Consider the following 18118-nt stretch of genomic DNA (forward strand, 5'->3'; position numbering starts at 1 on the left):
AAATCGAGTTCAATTATGACGTCAGAGAGGCGCTTTAACCCGACGCACAGGATGCGGATTCAGTGCGTCATGGATCCGCATGGAAGCAGCCGTGTGAGTATGAGTTAGCGCTGCAAATGTGCAAATGCGTGTCTGTTAAGATGAATGTGCTTATGAATTTATGAATGTGCTTATTTAGATGTGAGTCCCATAGGCTGTACTGGACAATAGTGTTGAACTTAATGTAAGACGCATTTCATATTGTGGACAATAGAAACTTCGGTTGTGAGGCTTTTGTTTTAGTGTATTTGTGACAAACCTGACATGTGTTTGCCTCCCTGCTGGATAAATTTACAATATTGCGATGCCTGCATCTCTTGCCTTGCAATGGAAACTGTCTTTGAACATTGGGATTCATATTTGAGTTGGCCATACTGAACTATACATCACTGCATTGTTTTATTTTAAATATTGTTGTTATTGTTTAAAAATACACTTTATAATTCTTTGACTTGATTTTCTTCACTCTAATGCACCAATGGTCAGCATACTGTGCTTATTCACACAAAATAATACAATCGATAAAGTGAAATTAAATGTAACCCAGAATTCTTCTGTTTTAATTTAGTATCAGTACACCTCCAATTCAACATGGAGCATTTTGAGGCCTTAGGTGAGTTGGCTATTTGTTTTGAGTCCTTTTTACTGATTCGTAATAAGAAATAAATATAGCTGCAAGCAGCAATGTAGGGGGCCAAGCATATGTGGAGTGATGTGACATATTTAACAGACTTAAGGGTTTCAGCCATGATGAGATTCAAACCCAGGTCTCACACACCACAGTGCAGTGATCGAACCACAACGCAGAATGGCCCAGGCTTCATAATATGGCTTCGGAACTGCTACACTATGATAATGCTAGTACATGAATATTGAAACTAATAAAGCTATAAGCAGCCAAACATCTGTAGGGCTATATCGTGTTTAACCAGGGGTTAAATTGGGATTTGTTATGTGGGGGGCTCTGTGGTTTCAGGCTTTCCAGGGGTGCACATGTGTATGCAAAGCCTACAAAATCTTATCAATTGACAAATTGTAAAATATAACAAGTTGAGAGAGCCCTCTGCTATGAACACTAACATGCTGATCAAAATCATTCTAGATGCTGGCAGTGTGCAAATGTACATCTGATGACAATACAATCTTTCTGTAGGCCTGTGCCCTCTCCTTTGTGTTAGTATCAAATATAGGAATGATGTAACCATTAAAGGAGAGAATAGAAATACAAAATATTAAGTAGAACAGTCTTTTTATTAGGAAAATTAAACTGGACTTGATAAAATCGTTTGAATACACCATACAGAGGCGGCCTGGGACTAAAAAGTGGTCCTGGACTTTCTAGCACAGAACGGCCCATGGTACCCAGTCCGCAACACACCGAACAGTCCGTCCGACACCATATGATCTGAAACTGGAGAACAGCAGGCGTGTAGGTGCTAGAGCATGCTAGTATGCTGCCGGACCTGAACAAATGAAAAGTGTTCAGGAGACCTAGGGGTTGAGTTTCAAATTTCGTGATTTATTTTCACGAATAAAAACGTTTCAAAAGCATTGGCTTTTGCTTCACAAATCTCACCCTGTGGCAACAAGCAGGCAGCCTACTGTACATGTTAAGTAGTGACTAACACAGGCCTAGCCTACCTTTTGAAGTCGTCTGTAAGCTTCCTCCTCTTTACCTCACTCATATCTTTTACCTCTGAAACTTTGAGATCGGATCATCGGTAGGAAATGAATTTGCGACGTACAGTCTTGTATAATACGAGTGCAAGAAAACATAAATTAAGTGACTTAACCTAATGTACACTTCACGACAAAGTGGCGGGAGCAGAAACATCACTCCGATTCCCTGTGGCTAACGCTACCGAAGATTTTTTGAAGCTCTGATGTAATCTTGTAACCTTTGGGGGCGCACCTCATTTATTATGTGCCACAAAAGCAACGCTTTTGAATCAGTGCTTGAATTAGTAAGAATGATAACGGTGTACAAAATATATATCCTATATTGTTGAAAATGAATGAGGAAAGTTGTAAGCCTATGGGCCGGGGCTCAGCCCCGAACGGCCCCGGCCCAATTTAACCGCCGTGTTTAACATACTTTTCAGTTTACATTAACTAAAGTCTTTTTTATTCTTACAATGAATACATAGACAATATAAAATTGTTAACCATTTCAATATTTGTAAAGATTACTATTGGTTAAATTTGTATTGGTAGTACAGCTCCCTCTCTTTTTTCAGGTACACGTTATACATTCATGTGGATCGCTTCATAAATGTACTCTATTATAAATCCAAGCCTTAATAGCAAGCTCCCCAGTGGCGCAGTTGGTAATGGCACAACATGCAAGACTAAGAGATGTTCTCGTATCTTGTACATGTCAACACCTGCATGTGTCTGAGTTCTTGTGATCGAATCCTGCTGAAAGGTTGGCTTGATGGTTGGGTTTTGGAGTATGTGGTCTGTACTGGAAGTCCCTACAAGTGGTGGCATTTTCTGTGATTGATAGATGTGTTATCTAAATGGATTGGATGACGTTTGTGAAAGTACAGACAAATGTAGTTTTATACATCTTTTTTATTTTATTTACAAATCTGAATATAGGTCATAACACGAAGTCATGCACCAAGTTTCACATCTGTCCCATTAGCGGTTTTGGAGAAGAAGATGATTGAATATTGTCTAATAATTGTCATTAATCCAATATTGGCACCAAACGATAAGGCGTATGAGCTTCAAATTTGTTGAGGGACAACGTCATATAGGTATCCAGTCGAGTAGTTTTAATTTTATGGCAATTTCAAATATATGGCGGAATAATAATAATAATAATAATAACTAGAAGTTGCATGCAACTTTTAAGGCATCCATGTATCAGTAGGTTTCAGATTTCAGCAGGCATTTGTAGTTTAAATGCATATGTTATTAAATGTGTTATTTTCAGTTTCAATCCAATGTAGCATACATTTGCGGTTTTAATTTGTTGTCATTTGAAGTATGTATTCAAAGTCAGTGGACTTTAATATCAATTCCTTCATTGTTTGCTTCAGTGATGTAAGGTTCAATTGTATTTTTCACTTGGTGAAATTCTGTCCAGTAGTTTTCATTTTATGGCCATTTGAAATATATGGCAGAATAATAATAATAATAATCCGACCAATTACAAAAGGTTGTCCAACAACTTCGTTGCTTGGCCCCCTAATAATACAGTCCTCAGTTTGGAAATACAAATATAGCAGTCCCTTTAAATATCTGGTATTTGGATGTCATCTGCACGTGTGTTTATGGAGTATCCTACAGAGTAATTAAGACATGAGGTCTGTGCTTAATTGAAGACTCCAGTGACAGACAGCAGAATGTCTGAATATTTGTTTGTTGGTATTGTCTCCTCAGTGAAGATGTTTGATCTTCAGCGGGCCCTTGAATCAGGCGCCACTGAGCAGCAGGTGCTGGAGAAAGTGGTGGCTTTCTCCGACGTGGCCGACCCAGAAGACTTCTTTTTGTGGGGTGTCGGTTTCTTGAGAAGAGACCACGAGGTGCGACTCCTTTGATCTGTCTGTCAGTAGGAATCATGCCTTCTTTCTTCTTTGTTTCTTCTTCCAGATTTGTGTTTTCTGCAGCTTATAAAGTGTGTACATGGTGTGATTGAGTTTTTGGAAATCCATACAGCTCTCAGTGTCCTTGTGCACAGAGGGTTCAAGGCTGTAATGCTGTCAGTCATGCAGAGAAGAGAGACATTGATCACATCATTCGTGAGCTCTTCCTCCTGTGTTTCTCTGCTCAGGTAGCCCATGAGGCCGTCCTGCAGGCCATGGGAAAGGTGCTGACCAGCCACATTGAAGCCATCAGCCCCTCCACAGCCGGGAAGGCATTCGCTATGGTTTCTGAGAAATTGGGCAGGGATGCGGTGAGTTACTCCCTCCTGTGAGGCGCTCTGAAACGTGCACATTAGACAAAGACCTTCCTGTTTTTTTGTATAATGATTCTTGTCACTCAGAGATGTGCCAGATACACTGCTGTCCCCAGAAAGCCTTCTCAGACTCACCCTCCTCCTCTCGTCTTCCCCTGACCCAGAACGAGCCTCCGGAGAGGCGGCAGGCAGCCAGCGACATCCTGCTGGTGCTGGGGTCCCGGTTTCTCGAGGAGGTCTTGGCAGCTCTGGACATTTTGTTGAGGGCAGATGTGGATGCAGACCCCATGTTGCTGACCACTTTGGGACGTCTGTCACGAGCAAATGGTGAGTCTGCCTGCTGCTTCGATTCCTGAAGCCACTGTGCTTTGCCGAAGCCTGGCACAAAAGGGAACTGACCTGTTTTATTCACCTGACCCTAACCGCCTTCTGTGTGTGTGCAGTGTCTGGAATGGTGCCCCATCTCAGGGACATTATCCAGAGCCTGATGCCCCTGCTGAACGGGGTCACCGAGTCTGAGGTCAGGATGGCGCTGTGCTCAGGTGAGTGAGGGTTGCAGCTGACTCCTGGAATGACAGATATCCGTGACGCGTGTGTCTCATGGATATTGACCCCGGAGTCTGTTTATCATTTCCCAGTGCTCACAGACTTCTCCGAAAGCATTCAGGACTTCTTTTCTGGCCCCAGAGGGAGCTCTGACCCGACCCTGAGGAAGCAGGACTTCTTTCCAATCCTGGACACCGTTTACTCATCTTTTCAGATGTGGAACAGGTTCGAACGGAACCTGCAGGTACGGGCCGCTGGGAAATGTGATTGTCAAATGTGGACTGGTAAATACGTTGGCCTGAAGTGCAAAACACAACTGCAAAAAGAAAAACACAAAAACAAAAAGCAGAACGCAAATGCAACAGGAAGAACACAAATGCAAAAATCCTGTTTCTGGTAAAAATATTGTAATCGGAGGCATTATCACGTGTAATACACACAATGTTATTTATATGAAATGTCCCTGCACTCTAGCATACATTGGTAAAACAAAAAGGTGTCTTAAGATCAGTGAGCACAGAAGTAGTATACGCAGACAAGATTTATTGAATCCTGTGATTTTTACCGAAAAAACATCCTATTTCATCGTTAAAGTATATATAAGACATCAAGAAGAGGGGGGGGACATCAATCGATTACTGTTACGTCGAGAGACATTTTGGATCTATTGCTTAAATACAATGTCTCCAAAAGGACTTAATGAAGAATTTGACTTGCATCCTTTTCTGTAATGGTGGGGGGAGAATGTATCCTTGTAAACGTATATGGTTCTTATTAGGAATATGATTAATTTTTAAATGAAATTAAGAAATTAACCCTTGCTTATGTTTAACAAGTTTTTGTTCGATATGAAATTGCATGTATATTATGTGTATTTATTCATGTTTTTTCAAGTGTCATGATCTGATTGTCTAAACCTGTTTTTTATGGTATGGTATTAGAGGGAGCCATGACCTACGCCTCCCTCTAAGCCCTCATGACAAAACAGTGCCAAAACTCGTAAACGAAAAAAAAACGAATGCAAGGAAACTGGCGGTGAAAGCAAAGATTGCAGCATCGCAACCAAAGACAGGGGCTCCAGTGTCTCCTTTAACATTATTTCCTTTCAATTATGTTTTTTTTTTGCTTATGATATAATTACTTTTGTTTACAATTCCATACATTTTGATTTGCTCTCAACATCAATTTTTTCTCAACTTTATTTTTTTATATTTTTTATTTTGAATTCGTTACTTATGGTGCCAATTTGAGCCCCTAAAGAACACAAATGCCAAAAGAAAAACACAGAAAGAAAATGAGAAACACAAAAACGAAAATAATTTTTGTATTTCCTCTGCCAGCTGGTTCTGCCAGGCACAGTGTGTTGGGGAGGGTCAGTTGTCTTCAGGGACAGGATTGCCACAGTATAAATCACTGTAATTCACCCTGTATACTGATAATCCTAACGAGCTGCCGTCACCCACTTGTTCTGAGTTGTTGCTCTTTTGCCCTCTTGGCGTTGCCCACACTGACCGGTCTCTGTGTCCGTCCTGCAGGTCCATGATGCGGTAATCAATGCCTTGGCTTCCCTGACGCCGCTGCTGAGCCCTGCGACTCTCCGGGCCAACCTAAGGGGGCTGATCGACACCACAGTGGTGATGTACAGACAGAGGTCCGACGGTGAAGCTCTGGTCAAGGTACGGCTTTCTGTGCTGACTGGGGTAGCAGGGGTGGGTTTAGATCAGACCGGCTCAGGTTAAAGGCTTGGTTTTATGTTTATGTTCTTATATAGTTTTTAGGTTGATACTTTTTCTTTATTGTAGAACGTGCGCTGCATCATCCTGGCGGCCTTGGGCACGGACCGGAAAATAATCCGCCCCTCTGTGTTCCCCCTGCTAAGGAGCCTGCACCAGGAGGTAGGTCCTATTCTGTGAAACCGCCAACACACCCCGACACACGGGCCCTGTGCAGCCGACTCTGTGCAGCGGGTACGCAGTGACCCTGTCTTTCTCCTTCAGATCCGCGCCCGTCGGGAGAGCCGGCTGCCTGTGGACGCGGTCCTGAGCGTCGTCACACTTCTCGGTAAGTCTCTCTAATTTCACTCAGGAGAGAGTCTTGGTTCTGATCCGCTGGCCTGTGTCGTGTCGTGTCCTCACTGCTCTGTGCTGCTTGCCTTATTCCCACAGCCACCGCCTTCCCAAAGTTGGTCGCCAGTCTGCTTATACAGTTACTGAAGTGCACCAGTGAGCCGAGCCGGGCCGCAGCTGGGGTGATTCTGGCACACCTCCTCAGCGCCGCAGGTACCGTCCTCCCCCCCGTCCCACTGCGCTACGGTGCTCTCAGTGCTGTCTGACCTCCTGCTGTGATCGGCACACACAGACACTCTCAGCCTGTAACCGTATTGTTTCTCCTGATCTCTGTGATTGATTCGTTTTCCTGTCCTTTCCATACCAAACCTCAAATCTGATTACAGGGAACACCCAGCCCATTCCAGGCCAGCCCTCCTTCCCCCGGGACAGCAGCTCCGCCTGCTTTCGTGTCCTGCAGGCCGGTCGAGCCAAGCTGACGAAGCAGGTATGGGCCAGTTTGGAGTCTCTCACGAGAGGAGAGCCCAGCCCGCTGTGTGTACTGTGCTGGGCAGCAGTGTAGTAGACTGAGTGTCTGTCTCCTCTGTCCTCCAGGTCCCTGAGATCTTGGATGCTCTGCAAACCTGCCTGCCCCACCTGGCTGACCGGCAGCTGAGAGTGGTCGCCCGCCTCGTGTCTCACTGCCCGGAGGAGCTCGTCGAGACGTTGCTGAACCGAGCCCTGCCGCTGGACCGAGCCCTGCCGCTGGACCGGTGAGCCTCACAGAAGTGCCTGTCCCTCACACATGATTGGCTCATGTGTCACAGTGTGTCACAGCGAGGAGCTCCCGTGTGTCTCTGTCTCACTGTGTTTCTGTCTCCCCCAGCTCCATCTGTGCGCTATGGAGGGCCTTGAGTTCAGACAGCAAGTTGTCCCGCAAGCTGCTGGCGTTCCTCTTGGGAAAGCTTAGCGCCTCACCTGCTGGGCGCCAGACCCTGGCTGTGAGTACATCTCTCTGTGACGCTTCCAGAGATATAGTGCTGTAAATTGGGTGCCTTCTCTCTGAGTGTGACCCTGTCTGTCTCTCCCGGTGTCAGGTGATTACTGCTGTGCAAGAGTTGCTGGCCGCCCCAGAGCAGAAGAGGCCCTTTCAGAGGGTCTTTCCCCGACTCTTTGGCACCCTACTTCTCCGGATGGGCCTCAGTGAGGACATCAGAGAGACCATGCTGGCCGTGCGGGCCTTGGTGCTACAGGCCCAGCTGGGGACGGTGTCGGAGCAGTTGGAGCAGGAAGAGGCCTGGGCGGAGCTGCCAAGCGCCGAGAGCCACACTGAAGGGGTCCGTCTCCTGGCCAGGTACGGGTATCTCTCCATCACAGGCTGCGCTGACAGGAACGTATTCATATTTACTGTCTCTTCACTGCCTTCCCTTTGTCCTCCAGGGCCATGGCTCAGCACGGCGGCTCGCATCTCCCCGGCATCGTTAAGGTCCTCGTCCCTTTCCTGAGCTCTGACCAGGAGCAGCACAGAGTCGCGTTGACGGCTTTCTTCTCTGAGGTGAGTGCGTCTCTGTTAGCGCTTTTCCACCGACGTGGTGCCGGTGCTGGTGTCGGAGCTGGTGCTTTGCCTGGGAAGCAGCTGAACTTTTTGCGAACTGGGTGTTTGTGCAATTGTTGAAATACAGCAGCAACAACAATATAAATTGTGTTTCTTCATGCGTTTAAACGTTTGGGACGTAAGTATTCCATGTACATTGTCTGCCTTGCAGCTGCTGTGCGGCTCAGAGAAACATTTGAGGGCCATGCTGCTTAAGAACTTGAAGCTCCGAGCCCAGGACCCTTCTGTGCCTGTGAGGTTGCAGCTATTCCAGGGCCTGCAGAGAGCCACGGCCACCCAGGTAAGGACAGTGTGTGGCGCAGGACCGCATGCCGCCGATGTTTCAATTCTTCTCTCGGGGGGTGTCCGTGCTGACGGGGTGCTCTGGGTTTCTCTGTGCAGGTGGAAGAACGGAGCCGGGAGCTGCTGGCCTTCCTCGGCTCGGGCCTGCAGGACGCAGACGTGGCGGACAGGCAGGTGGTCCTGGGAGCTCTGTCCGCCCTCTCGCAGCTCTTGCCCAACCTAAGACGGGACGGCGTCTGCCGGGATGTCCTTGCAGACGTCCTGCTTAGGGTCACTGCGCTCTGGGAAAGAGTGAGTCACTGTTTTGCTCTTCCGGCTCCGTGTCTCAGTGAGAGGTTTAAGTGTCCGGCCTGCAGGCTGTTGTGTTCAGTGTGTCACAGGCTGTGCCTGACCCTCTCTGCTTGTTTCCAGGAGGACGAGGCGCTGCGCTGCGCCGGCGCCACCATGCTGGGGGAATTGTGCCGGTGCCAGGCAGTGACGGCCCACATCAGAGAGGAACTGCAGGAGGCGCTGGTGCGTCTGGTGTTGCACCTCCCAGACTCCAGTCCAAAGGTGTGCAAGGTAAGGGCAGCTCAGTGGGCCGGGCATACCCAGGAGGGCCTGCAGCGGTTTTTAAGAATATAAGAAGAGTTACAAACATAGAATTTGAGACCTTGCGGTCAGATTGTGCCGCTATGTCATGGCATCAGTGCCGAGTGTTGAGGCTAAGCTTTTATCTCTTGTGCAGACCTACCACCTGACCCTCAACAACACTGGGTCAGTGCCAGAACTCGGCACCATCAGCAGACTGATCTACAAGAACAAGCAGGAGCAGGGTTTGGACTTTCGTACCTTCCTGGATGACCTTGCATTCTGGGTAAGGACAGTGTGGCCATTGTGTTGTGTATGAAGGACAGAGAGATGCTGCATGTTTGTGGCTCTTGAGTTACAGGTCTGCTGAGAGTCACAGAATCTGACTCCCTGTCTTCTCTAGGCGTCTAATTTCCCAGAGGCCCTGGGCTGGTCCTTCAGCTGCGCCCTGGACTGCCTGAGCAGCCGCTTTCCTGGAGTCAGAGCCTGCGCTGCCATCTTTACAGGTGAGGAGATGAGACACCTGGGCAGGATGTGGGCCCATGATGGAGCTCACAGGCACACTGTAGCCAAGATGTGTCCTGAATTGTGACTCAGTGTTGCTCTCTCTGACCCACAGAGTGCCTGATTAAAAACGCCCCGCAGTCCCTCCTCAGTCGTCGATGGATGGATCAGAGCATCGCAGGTAACGCAGCCCTTGAGTGCGTCAGTGTGTTACCGCGTCACTGCTGCTCTGGTCCTGGCTGTGTGTAAAGAGCCAATCTTTGTTGCCGGGCTGGAGTAGAGTGTGTCGGCCTGTCGCTGTGCCCTCTCTGTCACTTCAGCGCTGTGTGTTCAGCTCATCCTCTCCCTGTGTCTCTAGCTCTGACGCGGGCCCTTCAGGAGGAGAGCGACGCACAGGCAAGGAGCTGCGCCTCTCAGGCCCTGGAGTACTGCACTGCCTCCCAGCGCCAGAGGCCTGCGAAGGTGCCTGTGTGGAAGAGGCTCTTCTGCTGCCACCCATGAGAAGAGGTGAGGAGATGAGGTCTCCCCCTCAGCAGCTGCACAGGGTAACTGAGTGTCCTCTGACACACTGCTGTGTAGATGTATGACACTGTGGTCTCAGACACCCAAGTGTTTTCGATATACTGTGTAGGTGTGTTCTATAATTTCAATATTTAAGGTATTAAAATCACGCATAGATTGAAAATGTCAGACGAAATGTGGCCCCACATGCTTGTGTCCCTTATAATGAACTTTTGTGGTACAAATTCTCTAAACTTCACCAGCTAGGCTAGTTTTTTCAAATGCACATAATTCCTTCATTTCTTGTGGTATTTTCACCCAACAACTTCTCCAAATTTAAATAGGAGTGGTATTTCAACTAGCAATTTTCAAAAAAGATTTCCCATAGACTTTATTGCAGGAAAAAGGCCAATAGGTCAACATTTCAAAAAACACATTTTGTTTTTGTGAAAAAACTTAGTAGTAGTGTAATAGTTTGTCTAATCATGATCAACTATGCAGAATATTATATTACAGGTTGTCCAGTTTCATTTGATGAGTGTCACATACCTGTACTCCTTATAATGTCCATATTAAACACTTGCACACCTCAGAAGCTCAACCAGGGGCAAATGGGTGTAAAGAGTTATTACCATGTTGAATAAAACAGGAATCTGTACGAATGGAAGACGGTTGCTCTGCACGTGTGTAACGATCACATGTCACAGCACCTGAAATTAATCAATCAATGGATATGACTATTAACTGTTAAAACCATAAAAGCACATGGAACAGTAGTCACTTTTGAATACTTGTCTTTAAAGGCCCAGGGGAATCAAACTGGTTTCACGTTCGATGTATAAAATATCACTCGAGACTAATCGACAATCCAGCGTGTTTATTTCAGAGGGATCTGTTTTATGAGTGAGATGTCCGGCTCAGAAACGGATCAAAGAAAGCCAAGTGTGGAAAAAATCATCATTACTAATTGCAGTGAAGTTTCCAGTACTGTAAAAGACAAACATTACAAACACTTCACCTTCCTCCGGGCTTTCCCGGGTGACTCCGTCGTCGGAAACATTCCGTTAAAGACACTAAAAATACAATTACAGTCACAAGGCAGCTTGAATTAAACATGTCTGAACACGGAAGACACGCTTCACAACACGTGACATGCTTCTGGGTGGAAGATATTAGTGTACTGAGAGCTCTATATGTGCATTGTTTCTATTGAATAGATATTCAATTGAGAACCAATGAACATTCAACCACTCAGTCCCAGTCTGCTCTCTGCGCTGTACTAAAGACTCTCTCCTCCTTCCTACTGTAGAGAATGCCATCCCTGCTCGCCCGTCGGGACAGCATGGACAGGGGTGACACTGATTTTCATCACGACTCCTGTTCTCACACCATGCGGAAAGACGCTGTGTGTCTCCGTTTCAGAGCTGCAGAGGCTGCGCAGGCATGCAGGTGAGTCTGTTTGTGCTCCACATCCTCAGCAGTCTGGAGGGTCTTAAACACATCTGTGAACATGGAGGCAATATCGCAGGACTGTGCTGTGAAGACTGAGTCACAGTCACAGGTTACATCACAGCTGTTGCCATGAGTCTAATAGTGTGTCTTGTAGACTTTATATCAACCTTTTCAATACATGACATTTGAATCCTGCAAAACAACCACTTATGACTCTTAACTCCTGTAGCTCAGTATAGAGCGCGAGCTGCAGAGCCCCAGTGCCAGGCAGTGCTGATGGTATAAACTCCTCTCTATAAACGCACTGCTTTCTCTCCTCTCTGCTCCACAGTGGATGTGACTCTGGACCCCAATACAGCTCATCCCAAACTCATCCTGTCTGAGGATGGGAAGCAACTGAGACCTGGAGACAAACCGGCTGTCCCTGACAATCCGGAGAGGCTTGATCTTGGTCCCTGTGTCCTGGGGAAGGAGGGCTTCAGTTCAGGCAGACACTACTGAGTCCTGATGATTAGTGTAAAAACGGAGAACCACTGATCATCTCTCCTGTCCGCCACAGATCCTGTGTAATAACAGTGAGATTCAGATCCGTGCATCACAGGGGGTGACTGTATACTGAGACACTGAGACGCACATTATATACTGAGATACCAAGACACTGAGACACACACACTGTATACTGAGACACTGAGACGTGCACTACAGTGGGGGAAAAAAGTATTTGATCCCCTGCTGATTTTGTATGTTTGCCCACTGACAAAGAAATGATCAGTTTATAATTTTAATGGTAGATGTATTTTAACAGTGAGAGACAGAATAACAACAACAAAATCCAGAAAAACGCATTTCAAAAAAAGTTATAAATTGATTTGCATGTTAATGAGGGAAATAAGTATTGGACCCCTTCGACTTAGTACTTGGTGGCAAAACCCTTGTTGGCAATCACAGAGGTCAGACGTTTCTTGTAGTTGGCCACCAGGTTTGCACACATCTCAGGAGGGATTTTGTCCCACTCCTCTTTGCAGATCCTCTCCAAGTCATTAAGGTTTTGAGGCTGATGTTTGGCAACTCGAACCTTCAGCTCCCTCCACAGATTTTCTATGGGATTAAGGTCTGGAGACTGGCTAGGCCACTCCAGGACCTTAATGTGCTTCTTCTTGAGCCACTCCTTTGTTGCCTTGGCTGTGTGTTTTGGGTCATTGTCATGCTGGAATACCCATCCACGACCCATTTTCAATGAGGGAAGGAGGTTCTCACCCAAGATTTGACAGTACATGGCCCCGTCCATCGTCCCTTTGATGCGGTGCAGTTGTCCTGTCCCCTTAGCAGAAAAACACCCCCAAAGCATAATGTTTCCACCTCCATGTTTGACGGTGGGGATGGTGTTCTTGGGGTCATTCCTCCTCCTCCAAACACGGCGAGTTGAGTTGATGCCAAAGAGCTCGATTTTGGTCTCATCTGACCACAACACTTTCACCCAGTTCTCCTCTGAATCATTCAGATGTTCATTGGCAAACTTCAGACGGGCCTGTACATGTGCTTTCTTGAGCTGGGGGACCTTGCAGGCACTGCAGGATTTCAGTCCTTCACGGCGTAGTGTGTTACCAATTATTTTCTTGGTGACTATGGTCCCAGCTGCCTTGAAATCATTAACAAGATCCTCCCGTGTAGTTCTGGGTTGATTCCTCACCGTTCTCATGATCATTGAAACTCCACGAGGTGAGATCTTGCATGGAGCCCCAGACCGAGGGAGACTGACAGTTATTTTGTGTTTCTTCCATTTGCGAATAATCGCACCAACTGTTGTCACCTTCTCACCAAGCTGCTTGGCGATGGTCTTGTAGCCCATTCCAGCCTTGTGTAGGTCTACAATCTTGTCCCTGACATCCTTGGACAGCTCTTTGGTCTTGGCCATGGTGGAGAGTTTGGAATCTGATTGATTGATTGCTTCTGTGGACAGGTGTCTTTTATACAGGTAACAAGCTGAGATTAGGAGCACTCCCTTTAAGAGAGTGCTCCTAATCTCAGCTCGTTACCTGTATAAAAGACACCTGGGAGCCAGAAATTTTGCTGATTGATAGGGGATCAAATACTTATTTCCCTCATTAACATGCAAATCAATTTATAACTTTTTTGAAATGCGTTTTTCTGGATTTTTATGTTGTTATTCTGTCTCTCACTGTTAAAATACACCTACCATTAAAATTATAGACTGATCATTTCTTTGTCAGTGGGCAAACATACAAAATCAGCAGGGGATCAAATACTTTTTTCCCTCACTGTATTTCAATTTTTTTCAAGATTTCTCAATAAATGAATTATGGATACATATTTCTTGTTAATGTTTACTTGTTTTTTATGTCTGATTGATGTCTTTTGATCAATAAGTAATGGTTTCTCATTCATTATTTCTATTTTATTTCAATAAGTAATGATTACAATTTTTTATATTTGTCCCTGTTTTACACGAAATTAGTAATAGACACTTATTCCTGGTTTCAGATTTTCAACAAAGAACATGTACATAGTTTATTATCTCTAAAAAACGGTTTCCCAAAAAATAAGAAATGGTTACTTATTCCTTATTTCTGTTTCCCAATTTTCCAAATACAGTGATGGTTACTGATTGCTACGTTTTGTATTTGGTTACTTTTTCAGTTTGCCTGTTTTTTTAATGAAATAAAAAAAAAATTCTGTTTCTAGACTCATGAAGAAACAAGCAATGGCTACCTATTCCTTCTTTGTTTCCTGGATCTCAGAAAAAAAGGAATGGTTACTTATTTCAGTTTTCAGTTCTCAGAAAACAAGGAATTGTTTCTTCTTTGTTTCCTGGTTGTCAAAACATAAGGAATGCTTACTTATTTCCGTTTCCCTGTTGCTAATACATTTATAAGAAGCGTACGTTTCTACACAGAAATGAAATACTCCTTCCTGAAGTTTGTGGAAATGACGTTTATTTTTCACGGTTAGCAATAAAGCTACATGTAACATGGTGTCTTCCATTAAGCTTTAGTAAAATTGCCAATTTGTTTGTAGTCTATTTACATGACATGCATGCTGTAGACTCATTCATTGACTTTCCACATGTGTTGACACTTTCTACTTCTGTACGACCTGTTCTTGAACATGGAGGAGGATACAGAATTAGTTACAAAATGGTCTCGTGGAAGAAAAACACACCTAAGGAATTGCAAGAAGACTTTGCAATTCCAGGAGTAAAATAAAAACAACCGGATTACAAGACAGCCAGTTCCTCTTACACTTCATGTAAGCATGTTATGCTTTATATAAAGATATGTTGTTTTTTGTTTTCAGTTTCAGATGAGTACCACAATGAATATTACGCTACTATTTGATAATATATTTATTTTCCTTCAAAAAATTATATATGGTGTTGAACCTATTTTTTACTTGGTGTACTACATTGATAAGCCATCTTATACCTGTCTGCTATAATAATAATAATAATCATCATCATCATAATAATCACAGTAATAATAATACTAGACACCGGTATGATGTTTATGTCATTATTAGATAACCTGCAGTTTGTTCATTTATGTCTGTTTTAATTCATCATGCATGCTCACTGGCACATGTAGATACATTACTGTAATTACTTACACACATTAGTTTATTTTCCTCCGCTTATTATTTGTTATCATTAGGCTTGATTATAACAATAATAATACTAGTATTTTTAATGTATGTAAAGGGCTGTACGTTTTATTTTACTTTTTCTTAATGACCAAATAGCCTGAAATTATTACATTGTCCCAATATGTACGGTGTGTTACGCAAATTATATTAGCATGGTCTCACTGGGTAATATGGAGCAAAACGCCCAATCTGGTAAAAGTGTGCTCTACACAGGATTTTGAACCAACAACCTTTCAGTTGTCAGTCCAGAATAATAATCAACACAGCTGCATCATAATCATAGTAACAGTAATGGTTTATTTTGTCATATATTTACATTGACAACAAATATTATTATAATTGAATACGGTTTTGTCAAATTCTAATTCAGAAGGGCTGTATTGGCATGGCGAGGTTATGCAAGTATTGCCAAAGCATTTACAGCAAAGGACTGAAGGTAACATAGATTAAGTACAAAACATAATACAGGATACTGATTGTACATTTAAAAGAATAAACATTAAAAGACAAAGAAAATCTATTTTAAAAGAAAAACATACCTACAATTAGGTCCATGAATATTTGGACAGTGACACAATTGTCATCATTTTGGATCTGTACAACACCACAATGGATTTCAAAGGAAACAATCCAGATATTCTTTAAGTGTAGTCTTTCATCTTTAATTTGAGGGTACTAACACCCATTTTTATATGTGTCCCCCCAATTTTAGGGGCTCAAAAGTATTTGGACAAAGTAACATAATCCTGAATTAAATTGTTAGTTTCAATACTTGGTTACAGATCCTTTGCAGATAATGAATGTTGAAGTGTGGAACCCATAGCCATCACCAGATGCTGTGTTTAGTCCCTGGTGATGCTCTGCAAGGCCTGCAGCTGTCTTTAGTAGTGCCTCTTTGTTCTTGTGGCGTTTTGTCTTCAGTTTTGCCTTAGAAATCAAAACAAACCGGTCAGAGAGATAGCAAAAACATTGGCTGTGGAAAAATCTACTATTTGGCAACTTCTTCAAAAGAAAGAACGCACTGGTCAGCTCAGGAACACCAAAAGGCAACGGAAAACAACTGTGGCAGAAGACAGAAGGATTATTTCGCTGGTGAAGAATAACCCCTATACAAGGTGCAGGGCATAACCTGTATGTGGTAGGGTTATCAAACACAGCACTGCTGTCTGCAACATTGGAACACCAAGTGGCCCTTCTAAACGTCTCCAGAAAGGAGAGAGACACAACTTCGTCATCGTAACATATAAGACGACCACGAAGGGACTCGAACCCTTGATCTTCTGATCCGAAGTCAGACGCCTTATCCATTAGGCCACGCAGTCCTGAATAGTGCAGGGCCACGGCCCTTCATGTTTCAGAAAGGCGAATGCGCTACGCCGACCTCAATGAATCCTTAGTTATATACATATGTTCAAGAACGTTTCTGTAGCTCATGTAAATCAAGTCACACGACAGGCCTTGAAGTTTTCTGTCAGTTTGAAAGTTTTGCTCCTGACAATCCTTTTTGTATTGTGGCATAGTGGCTGTCACAGTGGAAAGTAAGTTGTCCACAGTTGGATGCAAGCTTGCCTGAAGCACAGGAATGAACTTACTCTCGACGTTCCATGTAAAGACTGAAGAAGTGGGCTTTACCTCTGAGGGCAGGGGAATTAGCTCAGGTGGTAGAGCGCTCGCTTAGCATGTGAGAGGTAGCAGGATCGATGCCTGCATTCTCCAGTCTCCAGGCATTTGTGTGCCAGTCTCGGCAGTGCAGCTCACTTTTCTTGCTGTAGGCTGCAGACGCGGAGGCTCACGTCCAGGTGCAACGAACTGTCATCTTATCAGACACCTCTGTGAAGTTGATTCCTTATTCCTTATTTATAAAAAAAATGAGTAATGGTTACTTATTCCTTATTTCTTATTGCTTACGTTTCAAAAATTAAGTAATGCTTACGTGTTACTTATTTGTGATTCTCAAAATAAGTAATTATTAAATATTTCAATTTTTTTCAAGATTTCTCAATAAATGAATTATGGATACATATTTCTTGTTAATGTTTACTTGTTTTTTATGTCTGATTGATGTCTTTTGATCAATAAGTAATGGTTTCTCAATCATTATTTCTATTTTATTTCAATAAGTAATGATTACAATTTTTTATATTTGTCCCTGTTTTACACGAAATTAGTAATAGACACTTATTCCTGGTTTCAGATTTTCAACAAGAACATGTACATAGTTTATTATCTCTAAAAAACGGTTTCCCAAAAAATAAGAAATGGTTACTTATTCCTTATTTCTGTTTCCCAATTTTCCAAATACAGTGATGGTTACTGATTGCTACGTTTTGTATTTGGTTACTTTTTCAGTTTGCCTGTTTTTTTAATGAAATAAAAAAAAAATTCTGTTTCTAGACTCATGAAGAAACAAGCAATGGCTACCTATTCCTTCTTTGTTTCCTGGATCTCAGAAAAAAAGGAATGGTTACTTATTTCAGTTTTCAGTTCTCAGAAAACAAGGAATTGTTTCTTCTTTGTTTCCTGGTTGTCAAAACATAAGGAATGCTTACTTATTTCCGTTTCCCTGTTGCTAATACATTTATAAGAAGCGTACGTTTCTACACAGAAATGAAATACTCCTTCCTGAAGTTTGTGGAAATGACGTTTATTTTTCACGGTTAGCAATAAAGCTACATGTAACATGGTGTCTTCCATTAAGCTTTAGTAAAATCGCCAATTTGTTTGTAGTCTATTTACATGACATGCATGCTGTAGACTCATTCATTGACTTTCCACACGTGTTGACACTTTCCACTTCTGTACGACCTGTTCTTGAACATGGAGGAGGATACAGAATTAGTTACAAAATGGTCTCGTGGAAGAAAAACACACCTAAGGAATTGCAAGAAGACTTTGCAATTCCAGGAGTAAAATAAAAACAACCGGATTACAAGACAGCCAGTTCCTCTTACACTTCATGTAAGCATGTTATGCTTTATATAAAGCTATGTTGTTTTT

The 18118-nt window shown here is 43.7% G+C and overlaps 1 protein-coding gene and 2 non-coding genes across 9 annotated transcripts; 2 read left to right on the plus strand and 1 right to left on the minus strand.

Moving 5' to 3' along the window:
• The first annotated feature begins 36 nt into the window (after positions 1-36).
• Positions 37-11975, plus strand: LOC136721597 (maestro heat-like repeat-containing protein family member 1). 7 transcript variants are annotated; one of them, XM_066697432.1, is made up of 24 exons: positions 37-93; positions 608-652; positions 3430-3572; positions 3821-3943; positions 4111-4273; positions 4390-4488; positions 4585-4736; positions 6028-6168; positions 6295-6387; positions 6490-6553; positions 6658-6771; positions 6945-7045; positions 7153-7310; positions 7424-7538; positions 7635-7891; positions 7978-8092; positions 8304-8432; positions 8534-8725; positions 8846-8995; positions 9162-9290; positions 9408-9510; positions 9624-9689; positions 9867-10015; positions 11319-11407. In XM_066697432.1, exons 2-23 carry the CDS (start codon positions 631-633, stop codon positions 10007-10009), a joined length of 2772 nt encoding a protein of 923 aa, XP_066553529.1. In that variant the 5' UTR covers positions 37-93; positions 608-630; the 3' UTR covers positions 10010-10015; positions 11319-11407. The 7 variants fall into 7 exon arrangements, with proteins under 7 accessions (XP_066553529.1, XP_066553530.1, XP_066553534.1 ...); XM_066697433.1 differs by having other exon boundaries at positions 9867-10053; positions 11319-11405; XM_066697437.1 differs by lacking the exon at positions 8534-8725.
• Positions 11976-16370: 4395 nt separating this feature from the next.
• trnar-ucg (transfer RNA arginine (anticodon UCG)) lies at positions 16371-16443 on the minus strand. The gene has a single exon. It is a non-coding gene; the product is annotated as a tRNA-Arg (tRNA).
• A 321-nt stretch (positions 16444-16764) lies between these two features.
• trnaa-agc (transfer RNA alanine (anticodon AGC)) lies at positions 16765-16837 on the plus strand. The gene has a single exon. It is a non-coding gene; the product is annotated as a tRNA-Ala (tRNA).
• The last annotated feature ends 1281 nt before the right edge of the window (positions 16838-18118 follow it).

Source organism: Amia ocellicauda, unplaced genomic scaffold (assembly GCF_036373705.1).
Source record: "Amia ocellicauda isolate fAmiCal2 unplaced genomic scaffold, fAmiCal2.hap1 HAP1_SCAFFOLD_117, whole genome shotgun sequence".
Classification (NCBI taxonomy): Eukaryota; Metazoa; Chordata; class Actinopteri; order Amiiformes; family Amiidae; genus Amia; species Amia ocellicauda.